The 25,000-nt window shown below is 39.5% G+C and overlaps 3 protein-coding genes across 8 annotated transcripts; 2 read left to right on the top strand and 1 right to left on the bottom strand.

The window, feature by feature from the left end:
• Positions 1-322: 322 nt before the first annotated feature.
• On the top strand, positions 323-10,672 carry LOC140802642 (uncharacterized). Of its 5 annotated transcripts, none has more exons than XM_073158192.1 (8): positions 323-492; positions 4,579-5,021; positions 5,187-5,372; positions 6,332-6,439; positions 6,906-7,109; positions 7,230-8,682; positions 8,818-9,301; positions 9,739-10,672. In XM_073158192.1, the coding sequence occupies exons 1-8, from the start codon at positions 417-419 to the stop codon at positions 10,280-10,282; spliced, it is 3,498 nt and encodes a 1,165-aa protein (XP_073014293.1). In that variant the 5' UTR covers positions 323-416; the 3' UTR covers positions 10,283-10,672. The 5 variants fall into 5 exon arrangements, with proteins under 5 accessions (XP_073014293.1, XP_073014290.1, XP_073014294.1 ...); XM_073158193.1 differs by having other exon boundaries at positions 325-492; positions 7,230-7,915; positions 8,399-9,301; XM_073158191.1 differs by adding an exon at positions 3,766-3,879 and having other exon boundaries at positions 466-492; positions 7,230-9,301.
• Positions 10,383-16,281, top strand: LOC140802643 (uncharacterized). Of its 2 annotated transcripts, XM_073158194.1 has the most exons (13): positions 10,383-10,516; positions 11,040-11,273; positions 11,392-11,535; positions 11,871-12,003; positions 12,179-12,309; positions 12,414-12,561; positions 12,967-13,145; positions 13,498-13,735; positions 14,089-14,184; positions 14,259-14,404; positions 14,733-14,840; positions 15,053-15,141; positions 15,391-16,281. In XM_073158194.1, the coding sequence occupies exons 2-13, from the start codon at positions 11,205-11,207 to the stop codon at positions 15,842-15,844; spliced, it is 1,935 nt and encodes a 644-aa protein (XP_073014295.1). In that variant the 5' UTR covers positions 10,383-10,516; positions 11,040-11,204; the 3' UTR covers positions 15,845-16,281. The 2 variants fall into 2 exon arrangements, with proteins under 2 accessions (XP_073014295.1, XP_073014296.1); XM_073158195.1 differs by lacking the exon at positions 14,089-14,184.
• Positions 16,282-17,267: 986 nt separating this feature from the next.
• On the bottom strand, positions 17,268-22,662 carry LOC140802641 (respiratory burst oxidase homolog protein C-like). The gene is made up of 10 exons (XM_073158187.1): positions 21,925-22,662; positions 21,672-21,831; positions 21,505-21,553; positions 21,222-21,335; positions 20,315-21,133; positions 19,974-20,185; positions 19,779-19,881; positions 19,600-19,679; positions 18,697-19,244; positions 17,268-17,812 (listed from the first exon to the last, which is right to left on the bottom strand). Exons 1-10 carry the CDS (start codon positions 22,469-22,471, stop codon positions 17,703-17,705), a joined length of 2,742 nt encoding a protein of 913 aa, XP_073014288.1. The 5' UTR covers positions 22,472-22,662; the 3' UTR covers positions 17,268-17,702.
• Positions 22,663-25,000: the final 2,338 nt, after the last annotated feature.

The following is a 25,000-nucleotide window of genomic DNA, read 5'->3' as shown; positions in this document are numbered from 1 at the left end:
TTGAGGTCTTTTTTTATTTTATAATTTTTGTGTGCTCTTGAGTCTTTTGCGTAGTGATATAGGATTTGTTTCTTTAAAAAAAATAATAATAAATTGTTGTTTTATTATTTTTCTCTTATCTTCTATATGTCAAATTGTTTGGTTGTAATATGTTGATATTAATAAATTAACCTTGGCTGGTGTTTCAGTATAAAAAATAAATAAATAAATAAAAAACAATGCACGGGACCCGAAACCGGGCTCTAATCCCTTAAACCACAGGCCAGGCCGAAAAGCGAGTTGAGTTGGGCCATTACTCCGTCGGGTTCATATTTTTACCCACACACACTGTCCCCGCAAAAACCCTCTCTCGCGCCTCCTGCTATAAAAATTTTCCTGTCGCTCTCCCACCGACGACACAAATCGTATCCGGAGAGATGGAGAAGATTCCGGCGGCGTGCGCCATGGAGTGGAGCATCGAGCTCGAGAAGGGCCTCCGCTCTAAGAACCCTGGTCTTGTCTCCATGCCCTTATCTTCTTCTAACCCTTTGTTTCTTTTTTCCCCTCGAGTTCGATCGAGTTCGTTCGTTTCCCCTTTTAGACCCTGATATGAATGAGTTCGTTTGCATTACACTGTTCTGTTCTCTACCAGAAATAGGGTTGCTTCTTGTTAATGAAAATAAGAATCGTACGTTCCGAATTGGTGTCCTCTGAGTTAATGGTTTCGGATTTTCCTTGCTGACCATGGTGGTGTATTTAAGCTGAATAATTCTTTTTGATAAAGCCAAGTATGGATTAAATTTTGATTTTTGGAAGAAATTTTGCAGTATACCTGGAAAGCATTCGCATTTACAGAGACTTCAAAAGTGCATTGAATGCACTCCGGTAGCCATTCAAATGCCCCACGGACTTTTCGAGTTTTCCCTTCGAAATCAATCGTGTAAATACCATTAAGATGAGTTTATAGCAAACTAATTAAATGGCTTTTGAGAGAGAACGTAACTATTATTTTTGGGGAGATTGGACGCTTGAAAATAATGTGCATTGTGCATCTCTACTAGTGGATTGAAGATTCACATTGTCCATGGATATACGCACATTGTTGAACCACGATTTGCTTTCGCTTCTCTACCCATTGATTTCTCAACGAGTTGTATCAGTGCCGAAGGTTCAAACCTAGGCCTTTTTGGATTTGGTGTATTGATTTTCAAAAAATGTCAGAATCATCCAAATCTTGAAAAATTGTTTCAAATGCAAAAGTTTGAAGTCAAGAAGTTTGATGGCACAAATAATTTTGGGATGCGGCAACGTGAAGTAATGTATATCTTCTTTCAACAAGAATTGGACATTACATTGGAGGAGAAGCTTGAAGAAATCACGAACAAAAAATAGAGAAGATGAACCAACAAACTTGTAGCATCACTTGGATTTGTTTACCAAAAGATAAGAAGTATTTTGTTGTAAAGAGAAATTCAACAAAAAACTTGTGGAAGAAATTGAAAGATAAATTCATGATAAAGAGTATTGAAATCGACTCTATATGAAGAAGTTCTTTCAATTTCAGTACAAGGTTGGAACACTTATGACCGAGTATTTGAACTCTTTCAACAAATTACCTGCTAATTTGTAAAATCTAGATGTGGAGATCTTGGATGAAAACAAGGCGTTGGTACTCTTGAATTCGCTGCTAGATCTACCTATGACCATCTCACTACTACTTTGCTATATGGAAATGACTTTGTTCATTACGATGATGTTGCAAATGCATTGATCAATAATGAGTATAAATAATTGGATACTAATAAGTCATCATCAGATGCTTTGTTATTGAGGGGTAGATCGGAGAACAGAAAATTTGTGAAGAAAGGCAAATCTCATTCGAAGACAAGAGGTGCATCTTTAATTAGGAAAATATCTACAAAAGACCAATGCTCCTATTGTCGCAATATAGGGCATTGAAAGAAGGATTGTCACATATTGAAGAGCAAGAAGAAGAAACCTCCAAAGACAAATGTGACACATTCGAATAATGAGAATTTATAGAGTGCACTGATAGGCTCAGCTCTTGTGTGGCTGATGAATGAATCTTGGATTCCGAGTGCACATATCACATGTGTCATAACCAGAATTGATTTCCTACCTTTGAGAAAATCTTAGATGGAGTTGTATTTATGGAAAATGACAGCCCGTGTCACTGGCACCATACGCCTCAAGCTTCATGATGGATCGTGAAAAAGCTAACAGAAGTCCGGCATATACCAAAATTGAAGAACTTTATTTCACTTGGTGTGATGGAATCCAAAGGCTTTACTATTACGTTGAGAGGTGGAGCATTGAAGGTTTTTGTCGGAGACTTAGTTGTAATGAAGGGTATAAAAAGAAGAAATTTATACTTCTTGTATCATTCTATTGATATCGGTAGTGTAGCTGCAGCTTTTAGCAACTCAATTAACGCGACCAACACTACTAAATTATAATATATGAGGTTGGGCATCCGAGAGAGAAAACATTTCAAAATTTGACAATCAAAAGATTGCTAAAGGGCATGAATAGTCTCAAGCTGGAATTTTACAAACACCGTGTTATGAGCAAGCAAAGAATGGTCAAGCTTGCTACTGTAACGCATCAAACTAAGAGCATCTTGGACTATATTCATATAGATATTTAGGGACCTACTCGAAAGGCTTCCTCGGGCGAAAAACATTGGTTTGTGACCTTCGTAGATGATACTATTTTAGAAGGTCTTAGGTGTACACTTTCACTATAAGCATGAAATGTTGAAAATATTTTAGAATTGAAGAAAAATGATTGAAAATCAGATTGGAAAGAGGATCAATAAGTCCGGGTCGGATAATGGTGGTGAATACACATCAAATCCTTTTATAAAATTGTGCAAATATAAAGAGATAGAACGACACTTTACTGTTAGATAAACACCTCAGTAAAATAGCAAAATTGTATGGTCGAGCGCCTAAACTGTACCAGATTAGAGAAGGTATGGTTCATGTCATATAATGCTGGTTTGAGCAAGGAGTTTTGGGTTGAGGTGGTGACCTATGCATGCCATCTCATCAACCTGTTTCCTTCATCGACAAACAATGAGAAAAGCCTATTGAAGGTACGGCATGGCAAATCCTTATCAGATTACAATTCCTTACATATCTTTGGTTGACCTACATATTACCATGTCTTAGAATTTAGAGCCAATAAGTGCATCTTTTTAGACTTTAGCATAAGTGTGAAGAGATTTCGGATTTGGATGCCGGAATTGAAGAAAGTGATTGTTAGCAGAGACATTACTTTTGACGAATCAATAATGTTGAATCAAAGTCAAAAAAGAAATTTGTTCATATGGTTAGTTTGATTGATGATTTGTGTGTTTATCAGGAGCAAGTAGAGGTGCATTGTGATACTCAAAGCGCAATTTGTTTGGCAAAAAATCAAGTTTATCATGCTACGACAAAACGCATTGATGTCCAATTTCACTTTGTGAGAGAAATTTTGGAGAAATATGATATTTCTCTTTGCAAGATTGGGATTGCAGATAATTTTACAGATATGTTGACAAAAGTTGTGACAAAGGTCAAGTTTCAATGATGTTTGGACTTGATTAATATCACATTTATTTGGTTGTTTAAATTTAGCATCTTAGGACGCAAATTTGTAGGCGATGTATTTTTTTGAAGTTTCTTCAATTTCTTTGCAGTGTTAGAGATAAATTTTAGTTGAAGTCTTGGAATTTTATCCAAGGTGGAGAATTATTAGTTTTTTGGTTCAATTCTGCAGGGCGTTCGAGCGGGACGTTCGAACTCGTGGAAAGCTTTTGCATCTATAGACTTGCAAAAGGGTGTCCGAACGAGCTCGATTAGCAGTTCGAATGCCCCACGGAATTTTCCCTTTGTAAGTCAATCCTATAAATACTATTAAGATGGTTTTAGAGCAAACTAATCAAAGGACTTTTGAGAGAGAACGTACATGTTTGTATATCGGGTGATTGGAGGATTGAAAATAATTTGTATTTTACATCTCTACTAGTGGATTGAAGATTCACATCATCCGTGGATGTAGGCACATTACTGAACCACAATTTACTTCTACATCCTTATCTATTGATTACTCAATGATATAGCCTTTTTTGCACGAGTCTCTCCTCTGGTAAGTAAGAAATTGTTCACCAAAAAAATGGCAACAGGATGGAGTGCAAAAAACAGCTTTTTTATCTATCTTCAGGTGGTCAGAAAACTCGCTAGAAACATCAAGAAGAAAATTACGTAAACCAAGATGATCTTTCACATCATGCAAAATTTAACCAAAGCAACTAATATTTTCCCAATTTGCTAAACAGTTAACTGGTTGGTTTGCTTCTCATAAGATTGGTCAACAGAATCAAATTTCTTTCAATTATCAAGGTTCTCAAACTTTTATAGCCCCTTTATTTGAGCCAATGCTTCCTGATGAAGAGCACGTTTTAATTTTGTGCTAATTAGTAATTATTGATGCGTAAACTTGCTAGATGGTGGTATAGCCAATAATTTAATCTGGTAAGCTTGTTGGTCCATGTTTTTTGACCTTATTTTGTTATATTTCTGTACAATACAGGTCAACGCATTATGGCAATAGAACAGATAGGTCCTAAACTTCAACAGTGGAGCATGGAATCAAACATCAGCATGGGAGTATCAAGAATGTATGAGTTGGTACCAGGGGAGGACAGGACATTTGCCAACACAATCATTCTTCGACTAGCCGATGCATTTAGGTACGGGGATAACAACACAAGAAGTTGTATACTGAAAGTTTTCCTCTTGGAGATGAGAAACCTGTTCAAGAAGGGCAAAAGGTATAATGGTATTCTGGCAAAGCAGAGGGTGCCTAATTATGTAGAACTACTCAAAAGAGTAAAAATAGTTTATGACACATGTGATCGTGAGGCCAAAGTTTTGGCTTTGCGTCTTTTTGGTTGTTGGGCTGATCTTGCAAAAGACAGTGCTCAGATACGATATGCAATTCTCGCGAGCTTGCATGCTCCACATGCTTCAGAGGTTAGGTCTTTTGTGATTGGCACCCCAGTTTGGTTTAAGAGTACCTCATCGTATGAATAAGTGGGCATATGGTTATGACTTATGACATAAATGCTAAAATTATCATTGACGTCTTACTCAATAGTTTTTTAAGGATCTGTAGTAAAATAGTTTTCCACTTTACAGGTTAAGGCAGCATTGTTTGCTGCTGGTTGCTTGTGTCGACTGTCAGAGGATTTTGCATGCATCATTCTCAAGGTATTGGTAAACCTTCTTAGTTCATCAGGGGTACCTGCTGATGTGATGGTGGCAGCAGTTCGTGCTTTCTCAAACCTGCAATGCACGGCATCGATTATTTGGAGAGCTTACAAGGTGCTTGAATACCCATTTTGTTGCATAAATTTTGAGGCCATGCAGCCCATTAGATATAAAATAAACAATTTGATGAAGCTCTTGTCATATTTATTTGATATAATTTAAAATTCTGACAGGCAACGAGTGCATCTAGATCTTGTAACCGAAGCTTAACTGTTGATCTTCCATAAGTGATTCGTACATTGCAACTCTAAGAGATGGAATTTCAACTTCGAGTGGCAAAACAGCCTCACTGCCTATTGCTTTAGAAACCAAATGAGTCTTGGTGTAACATTTGTTAGTTTTTATACAAAATTGCCACTGACATATACTACTTTCTAGGATATTCTTCACTTTTTTTTTTCTTGACTCTTTTTGACAACCTGACCTTCTCAATTAAATTATAAAAACAGCTAGTAAATTAGTGAAGTCGGTGTGTGTGTGTGTGTATATATATTGTATGTTTGTGTTTGTGTAAATGAAGGCTTCGAAAAGGAATAACCAACAGCTGATAGTGTTTCTACTTTCTAGGATATTCTTCACTTTTTTTTCGTGCTTGTGTGTTCTGTACCTTCCAATCATTTAACTGAAAGTTACATCATAGTGGAGAATGCAAGCAGCTTGATTTGTAGCTTGGAACTGTTGATGAGAAGAGTTGGAGTCCTGGAGACAAAGAACATATAAATCCTTGAAACTTCTACTATATTTACTTCTCCATATTTTTTGTTTATGACTTGGAACCAGTGACTGTAAGAGGCTGCAAGCATTCTCCTGTTCTTCCTTATCTCTCCTTTCTCTACTGATTTTCAGATATCTACTATTGCTAAGATGTAGTAGTAGATTTGTTCTCCTACGATATAATATCAGTCATAGACCTGATGTGGAAGTACATATCTTTTATTTGTACATATTTTAAAATGATTCTAAGTGGCTCATCTGCATATTTTTATGATTCTTTGTCACTGTTGATGTTGCAGGCTGGAAAGAGGCTGGTGCTGGGTTCACTGGATGCTGAGTTTAGAGCTGACATGCTGTCATCTCTATCAAAGTTGGCTGTCAAATCGATCATATTAGTTGCTGAGCAGGTTTCCATTTTTTGTTCATGAATATTTATTTTCACATTTTTGTACAATTTGTCTCGACTTATCAACATTTAAACTTATACATGCTTATGCTTTCCAGTGCATGACAAATTTGTAAACATTAAGCACTATTGGTTTCTGCCATATGACTTACAGAATCTTGTCGAATAAAATCCTTCCTTTTTGTTTAACTTGCTTCTTCTTCACCTTTGCAATTGTGTTTTTGCTCCAGCAGTTTTTTAGTTAGTGTATGAGCATCATTGTCTAAAAGGACATGAACATGTTGTTAGGAAGTTACTTGCCAATTAAATATTCAGGAGTCTCTCTGTCAACTATCACTTATAAAAAAACATATTAACACTCTTTAACTAACAGAAAGTTAGAAAAACTTTCAATTACCAAAAGCTTCTTTCTGGAACATTCTGCAAGATAACTGATGTTTTACTTGCCCCATCTTTTGTTGTTGCAGGTAGACTTACTCTTATCGTTTTTAAAGGACAAATCTGCTTCTCCCCAAAAGGATAGAGCTTTGAAATGCTTATACTTTTTGTTTAGTGGAGGTGCCTGCCATTTTCCTGTCAATAAGGATGTATGTAATGCATTATTCAGTATCATGAAGGATGAAAATCTTCCACTAAATTTCCATTGCAGAGCTTTAATGATTTTGCAAAAGGTGATTGTCTGTGAACTATTGTTGTTTATATAGTTTTGTTCTTTTGTTTTTTATGGAATTTTATTGTAGTTGTGTGTATCTTTACTTATTTAGTCACTGATATTAATTTTACTGTCACAGATATATGGCACTATACTACCAAATCTACCTTATGTTGATGTGCCTGATTTACCTAGGCTTATTCTGATTGTAGAAAGTACAATGCACTCTCCTGCGAGGTTAAGGACGCGTCTCGCTCTTCACCTACTTGTTGATATCTTGTGCAGCTTAAGGAGACCATGGGAAGAGCATCTCTCTGCTCCTACCAGTGAGTGGGGTCCCACAGTCTTTCAGTTACAAGGGATTTCAGAATCAACAGCATTGGGCTCTGACGAAAATGACCCATTGCTTCTTGCCTGCCGAGTTACTACACTAGCTATAGATCAAAATATATCTCTGGTTGAGCAGTTGATGATCGAATCCAATGAGGAAGCAGTAAACATGAAGATTAGCGACTCCTGTGGGGATCTAAATAAAGAATACAAAGCCTTATTTGGTCTTATTTGGAAACTTGCTGAATACTATCCTCCTTCTGCTATTGCCGCAGTGAGTAAAATAAGATGTCTGATACAAACACTAGGAAGTATGCATGACAGATTTGGCATTCAATCTCCTGGTATTATAAAAAATGAATGTGGTTCTCTTTGTAGCGAGGCTTCTCAAATGGAAGTGGATGTTAATAAGCCAAATCCTGTTTCAAGATCTGAAGAATCTCATCACAAGAAGCAAAGTTTTGCTGTTTCAGAACTTATCATATCTACTTGCAGGTTTGCAAATGCTTGTCTCAATATCCTTAATGATATAGGTGTAGTCAACTGTTATCCTGTTGTGAAGCTTTTAATTGAGTGCATACAGCAGACTGCATCTTATTATTGGGATACTTATGAAATCTTTTGTCTTCGTATGCATTCTTTAATTGCGTATAATAGTAGAAGAATAACTAGTGACAGTCAACAGGATTTAGATGAATCAAATTATCATCCCATATCAGGATTCTTCCATCCTGGCTTTTGGGTTGTTCAGGAACTACATGCACTAGAATTTAGTAAAAAGATGGTGAGAAAAAGGAATTACTGGATAGCTTACAGAGCTGGAAAGTATTCTTGTTGTGAGGGTCTGTGGTTTACAGCAACATTTGTCTTTCGGAAATTGGTAGATGTTGTCCTGTCAAATTCCTTTATTTGCTGGTTCAAATCTTTGATGCTTTTTGCTGGTGGTGAAAGTGAAATAAAACTACTACTCTTTCCCAGAGCAGGTATAGAGTTGATAAATAAACTGCAGAGAGAGGATGATAGTGAAAAAGAACTTAGTTGTGCAGAAATAGATAAGCGCTGCAATTTTGATTCAAATGCAGATTTGCATGATTGTGAAGGAAAACTTGCTAGTATTTGTAGCAGAATATGTTTGTCAGAGGAAACTTTAGCATCAAGTGGAGCTTCAGATGGCGTCTACTATTTCCAGAGGTGGTTCATCACTCTTAGAGTCAAGTTCCTCGATATCCTGATGGAAATGATTGGACTCGTCCTTAATAGAGGTGAAGAAAATGTGAGATTTCATTTTCTCACAGATAGAAAGTATACACACACTATTGTACTTGGTTTGGCTAATATTTCTTCAAGGTTTAATATGCTTGCTAAGGACTACGATCTTCTTACAACATCATTTCCAGATATTGACCACCGAAGTTTTAGAAGCATCTCCAGACTAGCTCTCAATTGCTCACTTTTGGCATTTTGCACTGCTTTTGCCCTGGATTTCTCATTATCACCTACTTTTGAGACTGTCATGCCCTGCAGTACAAGGAAAAAGCTTTCCGGTCTTCCTGTTTTACAAGACTTACTTGAGCGATTGTGGGGCATCGATAGCACAACTGCCGTTCAGGTTCAGCAGTTTATGACTATCTATTCGGAACAAATGGACTTCTTCCAGTCAAGACCACAAGTCAATTGCTCTGGTCACATGGAGAGGGATTTTGTATTGGTTTGTCAGTTTGCTATACCAGGTTTGATCTGCATACGGGAAGATTCAAAAGGGGTGACAGATGAGGAAGATCTGCAATCTCTTTATAACCGAGGACTGCGACTTTTATCTGACACTATGGTGAAGTTGATGGAACTGCCTTTCCAGGTTCCCAGGTACTTCTTCAGAGTAAGGTATGTCTTTAGAAGTAAAAAGATTCTAGATTGTGTGAGTATATACTACAAACCTGTTGAAGAACTTCACTGGCCGTAAGCATCTATAATTCCACATAGATAGATTTAAGTCTTACACATTTATTCTCTTTTATACTTTTGGCATTCTTGCTTGAATCTTTACTGTAGGATTGATATTGTGATCTACAAATTTATTTAATTGAGAAGTCCTGAAATCATAGATATCTCATTTCTATATAGTTGGCTGTTTAAGAAATTGTGAAGGTTCCTCGGGAAATTTATAATCACGGAGAGTTCAACTAATTCTTGCTTGGCCATGGGAAAGTTGATCATCTTTGTTTTTTTTTTTTTCACTTTCTTCTAAAGTTAATATATTAGTCTCTTAGCATCTATTAATAATAATAAATTCATAGAGAAAGTGATTAATGTTGCTGCAGGCCTTGCATTGGTGCCGAGCTCTTTGTATTTGATACAGACTCCAGAAATAAAAGTGAAATATCAATCTCACCTGGTTTCCAGTTGTCTCTAAGTCTTTGCATTCAGTTGAAGAATGTGTTAGCAAGTTTTTCCATACGGATCACTAAGCTGTATTGCATTCTCGCTGCAAAACGATCTTGCTGCTTAACCACTGAGGCAGGAAAAAGGGATGGCCAACATCTTGGGGATTTTCAATTTCACAAGAGTGAAGAAATGGTTGAATTAAATGCCATGTTACTGAGGCACATAAAGGCAGACACTGGAAAGACAAGTGCTGTTGGTGTTGAAAATGGCTATGTTGATTTTGTGACAACCTGTGTTCAGTTTGAAGTTAATGAAAAACGGCAGGGATTCTCAGCTTGCTTGCTAAATGTTTCGGCTTTCCCTGAAGGTTCATATCAAATTAAGTGGCACAGCTGTTGTATTGACGCCAATGGCAACTGTTGGAGCTTACTGCCTCTGAATACTGGCGCAGTCTTTTCAATTAGGAAAACTTCTCTTTGATCTGATGTGACTAGTTTCCAGAGGCTGATGCTCATATGAGATTAGGTTAGAGACCACAGCTTGGACAGACTCCGCAAATGGCTACTGATCCTGCTTCAATTCTTAATGATCAAAGCCTTTGAGTTCTTCATTCAGTTATCAGTCCCTCAGGTGTGCCCCTGATATGGCAGTTGTGATCTTAATTCTACTATCTGTTGAGGCGCTCCATAAAACTGGAGGAGCTACCATCTCTCAGTATGTATCAATGATTTTGTAACCTTTCATTTTTGTAATTTATAATCTGTAAATAAATTGTAATTTGTAAATATAACGATATTTGTTATTACATGATTATTCTTATTCTTTATGGTGACAAAAGAAATCGAATGGTATAATTTTTTTTTTGTTAAACTGGTGAATGACAATGAGAAGTGGAAAACTGAACAACTTTGTCTTTTATCTTGTGAGCCTGTGGACATATACAGATTCGTGGAAGTTCTGAATTATTATACAAGATTATGTGGTGTGGATCTGATTTCCGACATCCTCACCAAGGGACGAGGCAGAGGCAGGAGGACCCTTCTTTAACTTAATATATTAAAATTAAAATTAAAATTAAAATTAAAATTGTCGGGATTTTTCATTTCACACCTTGTATTACTTGTTTGTTGCAATTTACATCGTCTTTTGAATAATTTAATTTGATCTTTGCATTTTTAAAAATATCTAAAGCCACCTTTGTTTGACCTTTCTCATGGTGTTCTTTTTAAAAATTCAGGGATAAATGTGAGGGAAAAAGGTGCTAAATGCAAAAATCCCTCCGCCAATGTATGAATTATGACGTATCCTTTAAATGCAATAATAATGCTGAAGGGAAAAGTGCCCGCCAAAATTCGAGTCGACTCGAGGACTTGAAGCTTCCTTCGTCCGTTCCAAGAGTGATATGACGCTGCTCTGCTTCTTGCTCGATCTCCGAAGGATACCCTCTTCAATCCTCCGTGATCTCAAGCAGGTCAGCTTGATCTCTCTCTCTCTCTCTCTCTCTCGATCAGGATCTTGTAGTGCAATTATTATAAAGGATCTCGTTGGACGGAGATGCTTTTCTTTTGATTATTCTTCTCTGTGGCCAGTGTTTGCTACAGCTCGCGAATCTCTACGTGGTGTCTCGTGAGAGCGGGGAGAGGGAGCGATCCAAGGATGCGATCCCTTTACTCCGGGATCTTTTAGGGTTGTGCTACATCGACAGGGCCAGAGGCGCTTCCTCTTCTCCCGAGGTCAGCTTTTCTTGCTTCCCTCATCCACTTCTCTCTTCTTTTCCTCTTCTTAATTCCAACTCAGGTAACAAGGGTTAGGGTTTCGGGATGCCATAGATATTTAAATCGCCGGTTTTTTTATTACTAATTTTGTTAGCAAAATACCTTACTCTCAACTTACATTGCTAATTTTGTTTACTTCAAGTAGCCGAATTCCTTTCGGTTTTTTGTTGATTTTGACATGTTAGAAGTTAAAATTTGAAGTTAGCGGAATTCATGTATCTGTTTCCTGTGTATTTATGTTTTTATAATTCCCTTTGTTAATATTACTGATCATGAAATAAGTTTTTTCACAGCTCAAGATTGCATATAGACCCAGTTCGCAAAGATTCAGTCTCCGAGATTTTCATCATGCTGTCAATAACTTGCCTTTAGACAGCTTTCAGCCAGATCTGCGAGATTCCATGCATATCACATATGATGATCTAGGTAAATATCTCTTACCCTTCTTCCCAAATGCAAAGAAATATTTTTTTTTAAATAAAATGAAAAAAATAGTGAAATATTGCGCTGGTCAACCAAAAGATGGTTCTGAATGACTAAAAGTAAAATCTAAAGCACGAAAGTTGTAGTTTAATTGATAACTTTGTGCGCCTGCCTGCAGAGGTGCCACTGAAGGACCTGTTTAGTAACAAAGCATTGTATTCTTGGGGCAGCAATGATGTCTCAAAGAAATTGATTGTCGTCTCTCTCTCTGTGTGTATGAATACTGAAGCCTTACGTAGATCTCTTATGGTATGAATTTTAACCATAAACATATTTTTTGTTGTTTATGATCTTGTTGCTCTGGCTTATGCCTGCATTTGCTAACATGGTTCTGGCCTATTCTGTCACAACAGAATGCAGCAGAACAATGCGTCACAGTGGAGTTTTTAATATTGGAATCAGCAGAGGGAAAGATATGCAATGGCACTTCTGAGAAGCTCAGTAAATTTATTAACCATATCAGTGACCTAGAAAACTGTGTTATCCAGAGCTATATTCCTGGTAAGGAAATCTCATTTCAGGTAAAGAGTCGCCTAAAACATTTATAGTTAAGTAATATATACCACTGATTAGGAAATTGGGTTTTGACTCAATACTGGTAGATGCAATTTTGTTCATTATGTTTTCTGAAGAATCTATGGAGCACGAATTCTTTGTACCCTGAATTTTATTTTGTTTAGGTAATTGCGTTAAGCTTGTTAGGTGTCAAACAGATGTTTTTCAAAACTTTACTAAGTACAAAGTATTCCTAAGAAGTCATGAGTTTGATATTATCTAGATGCTTCCTGAGATACATCTGGATTTATACAAAGAAATTAGGATACATTTCTTTGAAGAAACAGGGTATGAAAATGTTTTTTGCTCATCTGAATTATTTCTGAGCTAAAAGAATGTCTGAAATTGCAGAGCCATCTGTATTGTACGGGCTAGTTAAGAGATGGTTAGAAGAGGTAAAGAATGACATAGAAGGGCCACTGCGAGCCGTCTTTCTCTTCAAAAATGCCATTCTAGGTTCTGTTGATCAAATTTCTTGCAACTTGTTCGCTTCATCTAATCAGATTGTTGATGGTTTTGTATCATGTCAGGTAATATAGTTGGCAACATCAATTTGACATTTTAATTTATTTATAGTTTTATACAGCTCCTACATGGAAAAGTCCACACAGCAGAACACCTAAAACTAATGCGTTTGAGTTGGAACGTATAGCAATCTGACTATGTTGGTCTGCATTACTTTTGAACTCACTGGTGGCATACTTCAGTGTTAATTGTCTCATAGCTATATAAAGCAACTGTTAGTGGTGTTGGGTGAACATTGTAAATTGTAGCTACTTACTTTGAAGGCTTAGATTATTCTCTTTGGGAATGAGTTACAACGATAGCTTCACATGTAACAGCTCCTTTAAAACTTATGATTTTATTTAGTATATTTAATAGACTTGCAGGTGCCATGGCCATCCTATCGATATCACAATCACAAATAAGACAAAGAGCTGCTGTCCTCTCACTTGCCTTGAGCTAGGTGCTTCTGAGATCATCGAGAATACAGTAAAGGTTGGAGAACAAACAATCTTGTTTCTGCCCTCTTTTGAAGGTGGCTCAAATCTCCAACACATCTCTGCACCCATAAATTTTGATGTAATTGAGCGCACCAACTTGGCCACTCTAAATGAAGGTACATGCTTATTAATAATGATAAATTAGAGAGGAGATATCATAGTCCAGACTAGTCATGTAATTAGTGAACCAAAGTGCATCTGCTGAAATTCTCCAACGTATTATATTTTGAAATGCAAGGGTTCTCATATTGTTTCTGTTTCCTTTTGCATATACAATACATTGACAAACATTACAATGACCCCAGAAAATGGGTTCAGTTGGCCCCCTTACTGTGTAACTTGAGATGAGGAATAGTACAGGGAATAATTTAGGGATGAACAATCCTTTCTTGCTTCTATGAACGTTGTAATTGACCTACAAGGAGACACCTAGTCTTCCCAAGTAATCTAAATCTTATTGCTGCAACAGGCGTGATACTGGGGACATCCTATGTGGTAACTCCATACTGTCATGATATTGAAGCTTCCTTGGATAAATATAACCAGTCTGATCTGAATATCCAATGTGAGGTTTTTATATTTCAGCTTTGATGTAGCTCTGCGACTTGCTAATATATCTGTGTTGGGTATGTAATGCAGTGTTTCATGGGCTATGTAGAGCTCTTTTCCATCTAGATCAGGGACTTGTATGTTCATCAGCATGTAACACAGAGACAATGAGAGATGGGACCTTACGATGTTATTATGTTCTTCAACCTTCAGAAAAGGGAGTAATGCTTCTGAGGGTATTTATAGCTTCACTAGATTACTTTTTATGTTATTTTGTACAATAACACGGTAACATGGACCTGATCATTTTTATGCTTTAATATAAATCTCTGATTCATCTAGAAAAATATAAATCTATAAAATTCATCAAGAAAAATATAAACCTCTAATTGTTTTGTGTCAAATTACATACACCTGGCTGTGGTTATATAATTCTTTTCTAATACCTATTATAATTCAGGTAATTATCATCTTTTAGAAGCTAGATAGAACTTAAGAGGGAAATTAGTACCTGTTGTCTATGTTGCTTGCACTTAATAGTCACTTACATGAAGATGTATATAGAGGCTTGCTGGCTGTGAAGAGATCTTGCCCATTCCTGATATTAATCTACAGTGCAACTTAACTGTACCTGAGGAGATCAACAACTCCATTCAAGCCGCTTTATTAAAGGTACATTCTCCTTTATGGCAAGGCAATATATTTTGCATGACTCATTTAGATTGGTGATTAGATATCAAAAGTCATAATTTTTCACAATCTAGAAAAATTATCCGCTGTTTAGTTGATAATGTATAAAACTTGATTACTCGGAGTTCAGTTTAAAGCTAATTCTGATTAACTTTCATGTTTTCATGTGCTTGCTTTGATATCTGTCTTTTCAGATTGACCTAAGAGACTACAACCCTCTCCAGCATGAAAGAGATTTCCATTCAAAAATAAACTGGTTGGTGAAGGAGAGTCTGCAATTTGGGTAACTGATAGCTTTAGCTCTCTTTTCCATTTTGCAAGTTCAATCTATGGAGTCTTTCAGAGAAATGGCGACTGTGAAGGAACTAGAGTATCAAATTTAAGTTGACGCGTTGTTGCTTGAACTTGAAACCAGAGCATCCTGATTTACCAAACTGAGTTTTTAAGCCTGATAACATCCATCATCAAAGTGTTATACCTTAACCTCAGAAGACCTCCTATCAGCTAATCGTCAGAAAATTCTGATTTGCAGATCGATCCCTCCATCCCATCTTAGAAGTCCTAAACAGAGTGATCCTGATTACCTCAATTCATCCATTCTAAAGCAGCCATCATCAACCCAAGGTTCTAAAGAAGAGTTGTGGACTAACCAAACTAAAGAGGAGAACTCTTCTTGTGTTACAGAAGAGTGGGAGCAACTTCTTATTATCGATGAAATGAATGATAGCTATACAACTTCCTGCATTTCCAAATCCAGACTTCAGAGTTCGAAAGTGTTAACTCAGTCTGGACATTTAGATGAGAAAACCTCGAGAATTCTGGAAAGGCTGGAAACACCAAAGCAACAGAAACAAGAGACTTGTTCGCCGACGGTCTCCAGTGGTATCATCAGTGGGCAGATGAAGAAGCCACTGGTTCCTTTCAAATCAAACTTGAGTCAGCCATTGAAACCTGACTTCCAGAGATTAAAAAGAAAGCAGAGGTAAATGTTAGTTCTTGAAGGATTTGGTCAACTGTCGGAGTTAGTGAATGGGTTGGTTCATCTATAGCAGATACGTTTACTTTTTAAAGCTGCAGTTAGTCGATGACACGTCGTGTTCATTATTTGTCCTTCTGAGACGAAGGCTGAACCCACAATACTGTGCAAGACAAGCAACCTTGGCTTGTCATAAGTTGGTAATAGTGGGCTCTGAGTTGATGAAATATCTCTCTGCTGACCATCCAAATGTATAATTAACTGTGGCATTGATGTCATCCTGAGATTTCTACAGATGGAAATCTCATCAGGTTGTGGCTTGATTACTCCTAAGAACTATTTTTCACGTAAAAAGTGGTGTTAAAAAGTGAACTGATGGAAAATTGTGTTAATTCCAAAGGTTGTACCAAAATTACTGTTGATGATCAGTCATTTCTCTTTCCCAAAGCTACTTCCTACCGTTTACCTCTATTTACATTATTGATTCTACATCTTTTCTTGACATCAGCTCTTCTTTAGTTGTTCGACAGGATTATATAAATTCCTGTCTGCCAATGTAATACTGGAATCTGGAACCCTGGTCGGAGATTGTCGTCCCAACTATGCCTTTGCCATATATAAAGACGCTCACATAATCAATGTAAGGTTTCATACATCTTGCCCTCACCAAAATTTGCAGGAGCCTTTTGCAATGAGACTGTTTATAGTGTGTGACACATTCTTCAGAGTGAATATATTTTACTGCATAGGAGTTTAGATTAAAGAATCTATCGGCAGGGCATTGCCGAAGTCGCAGGCAGCCGTTGTTCCTTTCTATGCGCTTTCATAGTCGTACGAGTTTTGCCTGCTATTGATGGATGAGTCTGTTGGACCAAACTCCCACTTGAAGTGATTGCATGAGATTATTTGTGCGTCTGGCTGTGAAAGATTGAGATGCACTACATGTGGATATGATTTTTATTGACCACTCATCGTGGATATGAATGTTTGCCAGTTAATAACAACTGGGCTCTAGTTGGGTCTTCTAGTTTAGTTGGTTTCTCTATGATTGGCACTAAAATATTGTTTCATTCAGTGGGCGGCGTATGGTTAAAGAATAAAGGAGCCCTATTCATGGATTAGGCATCCGGATTATAGGGGAAAAAAACAGTAGCTCTTAGAGGTTATGTCATCATGTCTAGAATACTAGGAGTACTGCAACTACTGATTAGAGACTCATAGGACCACAACTACCAAGGTGTGACCTCAGACCGCAATTTTTGAGCTATTGCAGGACAAGCTTTCAGCTACCTCGTCATTTTTTTTTATCATCCATAGGTTTAGTGCCCCTGTTAGACTACTCAGAAAGAAAGTAATGGTGATGGCCATGATAATATCCTTAATTGAAAGTGATTGATAAACCTATAAAGAGAAAGAGAAATCGAATCAGAATATAAAAGGCAAGACGAATAATTATTACAGCGCACAGTAAGCCTTGCAGCCTAGCACGTTTATTTTGACACAGCATACAAGGTAGGGTAAACTCTACATGTTTACTACACAAATCACAACTGAATACTAGCTATAATTTAGAGAAGTACAAATGAGGAAGGAGAGAGAAAAGAAAACGAAGCAGAATACAACCCTTCTGGGTTAGATTCTATGTTAGGCTTCGCTTGATGAAGTGGTTGTGGGCTCTTCTAAATTAAAAGCTTTGATTTCTTCTCCTCGTCAAGCAACAGTATCTCTCATGGTCAGTACGAATTGAAGGGTAGCAAAATACTAATTTAATAAAAATATAGGATGAGGTGAGCTGTACAAAAAGTAACACACACATATGCCCACTGGACCACTGGTGGTCTAGACTAGGGGAGAGGATATTTTAGATATTAGAAGTTCTCCTTGTGGAATTCGAACTTGGTAGTGGTCTTCCTAGAGAAGTCCTTAGCCAGATCACGCAGATCATTCATCTTCAGTGGATCTCCGCAGTAGAATACTCCTGCGAAATGGAGAAAAAGAAACGTAAGTTTAACAATCATACGTGACACTAATCTACGATAGAATGATTAATGGGTCTCCCCCCAAAATGATTTAGTTTTAAAGTCAACTTATAGTATGTTGCCAATTCATTACAGCATCAAATAGTGCACCACAGTGGGATGCCATCCAGTATTTGGGTCCCGTGTGCATGACTAAAAGATAAGCACGCCGTTCTGGTACAAGCGCACTGTGCACTGTGCACTGTTGAACAAATTTAGGAGCTTGCGATAATTTCAAGAACCACTAAACTAGTAACCTATGAGGTTAAAATTATTCAAAAGAAGTGCAAATGGTCAATACTATAGTAAGACAGCGACATGCAAATATTTGGCATTATTTGACACATGCAACGATGAGATTAAACGATGCGTTAATTCTCATATCCGAAGCCTCGCCTATTCTAAAGTTAGGATATTTTCTTGATTCACTAATTGCTTCCTTTGAATCTGAGGGAGTAGTCGGCTTTGGATGCCTTAAATGGTCCCACATCTAAATCCTAAGCAAGAGGGCCTACGCAAATCTGGGGGCGTGACTCGTGAGACTTTTAACGACCACTACGCGCTCACAATTTTGGGAATATATCACTTTGATGAAGCGATAAAATGACAAAATGGAGAAAATAAAGGGTATCCTATTATAAGAATATTGCGTAGCTAGGTTAGAAATTTTTGACATGTTTGAACGATTTTTTCAATTCAGACACAGATGACAGATATTTTCACATCGTAATTCGTACGTAGCCTTCCGCCTTTCAGGAGTGAGATGGTAAAATAAAAAAAAAACTAAAAATGCAGGGTGTTTTATGCAAATATGTGGAGTAGTAGGTGAATGGGAAGTACGTACCAATGCGTTGGTCGCGATGGTTGAGGGCGATGCGCTTGTAGACGCTGCGCCAATTGGGGCGGCCGAAGTGTGACTTGACCCGCGTACCCGATACGACGTCCACCCCGTGCTTTACGTGATTGAGCGACTGCAGCATCGCGATCAGTGCTGATCTGGCGTCCCCTTCCTCGTAAACACTGGTGCAATGGTTGTGCAGCTCGATCATGCCCTTCTTGTCGTTCTCCGCCACCTCGTTCATCACCCCTCGGAACCACTCGAACGAGCCCTGCTCACGTGTCACCCAGTAGAAGTAAGCACGTCGGGTCCTGAACGACGAGCTGGTTCCAGTACTAGTACTAGTACCCCTCCTGTGCACATTAATGTTGTTACTGGATTCAAGGTCTTCTTCTCCGTCTGCCTCAACGTGCTTGATGTTGTTGATGATGTCCTTGAGGATGGAGATGAAGGGGGTGGCGCCGATGCCGAGACCGACGAGGAGCACTACCTCGTATTGCTTGTAGTCCTGCGCCGGGGCGCCGTAGGGCCCATCGATGAGAACACGTGGGAAGCTGCGTAGATCATTATATGCAAGTGCGTGGTGGGTGATTAGAAATATTATCAACTCATGCGTTAAGACATATAGGGTTACCTAATGAGCGGCATTATTACTAATTAATTAATCCACCATCGAACATATTTAAGTCACGTGTTTATCAAGTTGCGTTAAGAAATGGGCATGCCCGCAAATGATGATGACCTTTCAAGCTTGATACATAAAATAATTACGAATTGAAGTATTTTGTACGTGTGGTGGTCCAGTGGAGACGCACATGCAACGGTCCTTTCTTTTACTGACCCATGGTTTTATGTGCAGTAATGTGCAGACGAGATAGAGAGACGAGAGATTTATAATTGACTTGTTACCTTGGGTTGGAGCCGGTCCCGTCTCCATTGTAATCGGCTCTCAGAAGGCCGCTTTTACCCTCCGGAGGTGGCTGACACACCTAGTCAAATTAACCCAAATAACAACAGATAGAAAAGGATTGTTAGTTAAATACTCATAAAGCTAGGAGATTGAGTCATCATATTTTACGTTCAATTACCTCAGAGAAAACCACTTTAAGCTGTCGGGTCCAGTCGCCCAGTGTCCTTATATGGACACTCAGGTAGTCGTCCTGAGGCGCGGAGGTGATGGAGAAGGGGTGCCTAATATTGTATGTAATAGTTAACAACTATATATTAAACAATATGCCAAGCTCTCGCTAATTAGCAACTCTGCTATGGATCTTTTAAATTACCATTGGAAGGGAGAGACGGCAGCACAATTGACGAACATATACTGCCCGCTCTTGTACTTGAAACCCGGTGGCCGGGACACGTGGAGGGACAACACGTTACCAGGATACAAGGCCACCTTCAGGATCTTAACCGGACTCACGCTCGACCGCAGAGCCCTCGTCAACCGTTCGCTCGTGTACAGGATCATCGGTGCCGCTAAATACATCCACGTCTGCGGATAGAGAGAGAGAGAGAGAGAGAGAGAGAGAGAGAGAGAAAAGCAATCAAGTAAATGACAGAAAGCCCCCTGAAAATAATTATTAATGATCAACTTGGTTGGTCTTAATGGTTAATTAATTACCGTTTTCTTGTACCACTTATGGGAGAGATAAAGGAAGATGCCATGGATGACGAGGAGGACGTAGACGATGACGAAGAGGTGGTGCGAGTACCAAAAAGCGTTGAACCCAGTGAGCCGGTTCAGGGGCTTGGGGAGCTTGAGGCGGCCACGCCTAAACCACGGGGTGGCCAACGTGAAAGCGATAGCCATCAACACCACCATCACGACTCCTGTCCACCCCTCCGTCCCTTTAACGAACCACCAGTAATTGTTCGGCCTCGCATCTCCAAAGAATGGCTTCATGGGCTCGTAAGCCTGGTCAGACGCATGCAACAGCCGCGGGAAGTCGCAGGTCAAGTGGGAGCCTGCGTGTAACCCGACCCCGATGGCGATCCCAACCGCAATTACCTTGTGGAAGTTGAGGTTGTCGTCGAAAGGGACGACATAGCCGAGCTTGGTCTTGCTACGGATCCAAGTGATGGTGTTGCGGCAAACGGGGAGGAGGATCAAGGCCATGTTGAATTTTAAGGTCTCCGCGGCGCCCTTGGCGGTGCAGACGCAGTAGCCCATGATGTGGAAGACGGCGCGTTCGCGGTACTGGATGAATTTGAACGCGAAGAGGCCGGCGCAGATGCTGAGCCATAAGGCCATCACCCATACCCTCTTCCAGTTGTCCTCTAAGAAGTAGTTGGCTTTCTGGCACCAGCGCCGGATTGGGTTGGGTTCCTCTGTTGGCCTTAGCTTCTGGCTCAGCATTCGGCTTAGTTTCTGGCTGTTGGTAGTCCCGCCTCGCACCGACTGGCTCGGGCCTTGCAGCAAAAGCATCTCCAAGTTGTATATCTAAACATTTATTTCGAGGATAAATTATTTACAATCCCTTATTAAGAACTTCACTAGTTAGATTTCATTCGAGCAATTAATTAATAACCTCAATATAGCCGACGTTACTGGGGTCTAGTTCCTCCATGATGAGTCGAGCGTACTCCTCCGCTTGCTCCTGGATATTGGAGAGTTTGTTGGCCGAGGCGCTCATAGAGATGATCTGGTTAAATTAACCAACCACCCAACCAAATGGTTAGTAATTACTTCCTTCAATGTGGAATGGCAAAGGTTACTAATGAACAAGTGAGTCGGAAATTTTGACTCGTACCTACGAGTAGAATAATCTCTAAATTTACTCGGAAGGTAACGCTACTTCCTAGTTAATTTACCTCTTTGACCTCCTCTTCGGTTATCCTTCCATCGGCGTTCTTGTCCACCCTGCATAGTAATAAATGCATTAACAGCTATCAGCAACTGAGATCTCTAATGACGGAATTGCTACGAACCTGAAGATTGAGTAACGCGAAATTAAGAAGAGAGAGTACTAATTAATTACATGTCAAAAAATGTCTGAAGCCTGGAGTCGAAACTCTGGTCCGAGATCTGATCCCAGAATTCTCGCAGTTCCGCCTTGGTGATCGAATCAACGGTTATATTTCTCTTCCTCGCCAATGCATCAAACAGCTCACCGGCAAACTCGTTCGATCCCTTCATCCCTACCACCATTTCCCCCAATTTATCAAAAGAGTACCTTCAATTTATTCACAATTTAACGTTAAATTAATCAGTTCGATGGATAGTAATTATACCAATGCACTGGCCGAATAGAGAGCGGTGGAGGGCGCCGTCGACGGCGAGCTCGTCGAAGCGCTCCTCGACGGCGGCCCAGCCTGCGCCGCCGTCGGTCTTGGCGATGAACTTGAGGCCCTTAAGCGCGTGCGCCGCCGCCGACTTCGACCGATCGAAGTGGCCGGGAGCGGGGCGCTTCGAGAAGGAGGCGAACCGCCGCAGCTCCTGCGAGACCTGCCGGATCAGCGACGACCCGAACGACGCGGATCGCTTCTCGAGCTTCCGCCCGAGCAGCGTCACCTCGGGATCCTCGTCGCCGGCCGCTTTCACGCTGTGCACCGCCACCGAGTCGTCGCGCACGTCGAGCGTGATCTCGACGTAGTCCTCGGCGAAGGATGCTGACTTCGCGGAGGCGGCGGCAGCGGCGGTGGAGGAGGAAGATTCTGGGATGTTGAACCGGGCGCTCTTCCGGCTGCCGCCGCGCTTGCTGAGGGGTCCGCTGAGCGGGCCACTGAAGGGGACGCCTCCGGCTAGCTCCGTCTCGGGGACGATGCCATCGGTGCCCATTCTTGTCCTCTCAGATCTGGGATCTCGAATTAATTAAAAGTGCTAGAGATTTGGAGTAGCTTATTATGTGTGTGATTTGGGGATGGTGAGGCAGTGATATATAAAGGGGGAGGTTACTGTTGACTCCTGTTGACTGCTCCTATTCTCTCTCTCTCTCTCTCTTTTTAATTTCCTTAATTATATTTTTAAGCAGGAAAGCGTCGGATGATGGTGTGGTCTTGACGGCAATCAAAGCGAAAGCGAGTGGAAATCGAAGGTGAGCAATCCGGAATTGTGGGTTTGGGTCCAAACTTCAGCCCGAATCCGACCGATTGTGATGGGCAAAGTGAGTGAACTGGAGGGTGAATTTGCGGGGGCACGTGGGTGGTTGGCAGGAGGAGAGGGGGGGAGTAGTCAACTGGCACTTGTAGGAGGTGGGTCCCGGGATGTATACCCGCCAAATCCGTGTCCCCCGGCGCTGAATTTAACGAACAACTGGTGGGGCCACAGGTTGTCATGTTCTCTTCTCCACAAGCCAGCATATTTGGAATGTTCTATTTCTACCCTATAATTATTTATTAAGGGCATTTTTTTTGTCTTCTTCTTCATCTAATAGGGATGTTCTATTTTTACTATCAAAGCACCACTCCGTATTTTTATAAGTTTTTAACCAGAGTTAGGAGAAATAATATGTGGGGTAACCAACAACTTTAACATATATTGAGTACGTTATCTATGATTATTAATTGTAGATGTCTTTCTCCATCGAGAGTTCGAGGCAAAGTAATTAAAATGCCCTTTAAGAATAAATGATAACAACAATTTAATCCTAAAAAATTCTTGCCATATTATCTAGCTTCTTAATTTGCAGCCAAAAAGCATGCACTGGCTAGCTACTTGCTCCCTATGAAGTCAATTCATTTCCACTACTTACACTAATTAATTACAGCCATACTGCTCTTAATCTACCACGTGGTTAGCTCACCAACTCTACTTTAGTTTGGAGTGGAAGTGTGGCTAGCTAATCCGCATATATTACTTCTTTAATGCACTGAGATGTGCAGAAGATTGATGATTATAATGAATAATTCTTACTATTGATTTGAACATTGGTCTTTCAATTGGTTGGTGAATATCGTGCATGACAACTTGAAAACGCAATTTTAAAGGAATCATAATTTTAAATGTACTTCTAATTGACCACGAGGAGACTGAGCTATATATATATATATATATATATAGTTAATTGGCATTTAATTAACTAATACAGTACAGTAACTTGAGAAATTAACTTGAGTTTAGCGTCGACAAACGTGCGTAGCTGTCAAAGGATTAGATGAAGAATCCATAAGACTAAGTTGTTGTACATTCTGAGAAAGTTTTAAAATCATGGTAAAGCTTAGTTTAATGCCAAATTGGCAAGATATATATGATCTATGACTATCTGTCATAGAGTCGAGTCGTAGAAGGACGACCCTGTTTTCTTGGTCGATTCATATTAATATCCGAATACTAACCCAAGGTCCCCTTCTTTTATTTCATAAATAACTTATTCGATCAATGCCAAGCGTGTATTTAAAATAGAATAATTCCACAGATAACCGGATCAAAGATAGAGATGGGTCTGTTTGAAGATAAAACATTAATTTAACTACCTCCTTCTTAACTAGTAATAATATCTTTGAAGAATATTTAAATTAAATGTTGTCATATTATTGACGAGATCTAAATAAGTCCGCACCAAAATTACAAAAAATTTATCACAATCAATCATTTATAGATCTTAACGTAGCATACAAAGAGTTAAAATAAAAATATAATGAAAAAAACAAAGTGGCCCAACGATCACTATAAAGCTGCCTCCAACTTCGTCCCCACCGTCCCTAGCAATGATAGGGAAGACGAAGCAATGAGGGCAACATGGCTGAAGCGCGAGAGCCGAGAGGACAACGAGGTGGATGTGGTGAGAGGGGTGACAAGGTTTCGAGAGGAAGGATGATACGTGCAGTGAAGGTAAGGGAGCACACTACAAGTTGCTGTTAAGGAGCATGGTGACTAGAACTAAGAATGCAATAGTAGTGAGGGGATGGCAAAAGCATTCAAAATGGGAGCAGACGCCAAGAAAGAAGATGGCGAGAGGGATTCAGAGAATTAGCTGGCCAAGCAAGCACATTGTAGGGTGCGACGACAGTGGCCGTCGAAAGAGGAAAGAGTAGATGGAAAACAACGATTGAGGAGAAGGTAGAGGATGAGGGAGAGGGCAAGGCAGTGATAAGGCCGCACCAAAATTATAAACATCCATCAGCCAACGCACCAAAACTGCAATAAATATCGTTCGAACGGTATTCTTGATTTCGAGCTAATTTTCAACAAATGATGGTAAGAAAAAGAGAGAGAGAGAGAGAGAGGGAGGAAGATTTCACCAACTACCGGAAAGAAGGCTCCTGTTAGATTAGGAAGATAGAAAACTTAGAAAACTAGCAAAGGTAGGGCCAGTACGGGGAAAAATATTATTAGCCTTCCCATAGAAAATTGATATGCTAGGTAATC

This window comes from Typha latifolia, unplaced genomic scaffold, assembly GCF_019914945.1.
Source record: "Typha latifolia isolate L0001 unplaced genomic scaffold, TyphaL0001v2 contig_55, whole genome shotgun sequence".
NCBI lineage: Eukaryota > Viridiplantae > Streptophyta > Magnoliopsida > Poales > Typhaceae > Typha > Typha latifolia.
The sequence above is the reverse complement of the archived record's forward strand: the minus strand, read 5'-3'. Positions and strand labels throughout refer to the sequence as shown.

Excerpts from the sequence above, each read along its gene's own strand:
- LOC140802642 (XM_073158188.1), top strand. The coding sequence starts at position 417 with ATGGAGAAGATTCCGGCGGCGTGCGCCATGGAGTGGAGCATCGAGCTC. Across the intron at positions 493-4,578 it reads CCTCCGCTCTAAGAACCCTG|GTCAACGCATTATGGCAATA; the intron begins GTCTTGTCTCCA and ends TGTACAATACAG. Across the intron at positions 9,302-9,738 it reads AGGTACTTCTTCAGAGTAAG|GCCTTGCATTGGTGCCGAGC; the intron begins GTATGTCTTTAG and ends ATGTTGCTGCAG.
- LOC140802643 (XM_073158194.1), top strand. The coding sequence starts at position 11,205 with ATGACGCTGCTCTGCTTCTTGCTCGATCTCCGAAGGATACCCTCTTCA. Across the intron at positions 12,562-12,966 it reads TATCCAGAGCTATATTCCTG|AGCCATCTGTATTGTACGGG; the intron begins GTAAGGAAATCT and ends CTGAAATTGCAG. Across the intron at positions 14,185-14,258 it reads GTCTGATCTGAATATCCAAT|TGTTTCATGGGCTATGTAGA; the intron begins GTGAGGTTTTTA and ends TATGTAATGCAG.
- LOC140802641 (XM_073158187.1), bottom strand. The coding sequence starts at position 22,471 with ATGGGCACCGATGGCATCGTCCCCGAGACGGAGCTAGCCGGAGGCGTC. Across the intron at positions 21,554-21,671 it reads CTTCAGACATTTTTTGACAT|GGTGGACAAGAACGCCGATG; the intron begins GTAATTAATTAG and ends ATTACTATGCAG. Across the intron at positions 21,336-21,504 it reads CCGAAGAGGAGGTCAAAGAG|ATCATCTCTATGAGCGCCTC; the intron begins GTAAATTAACTA and ends TAATTTAACCAG.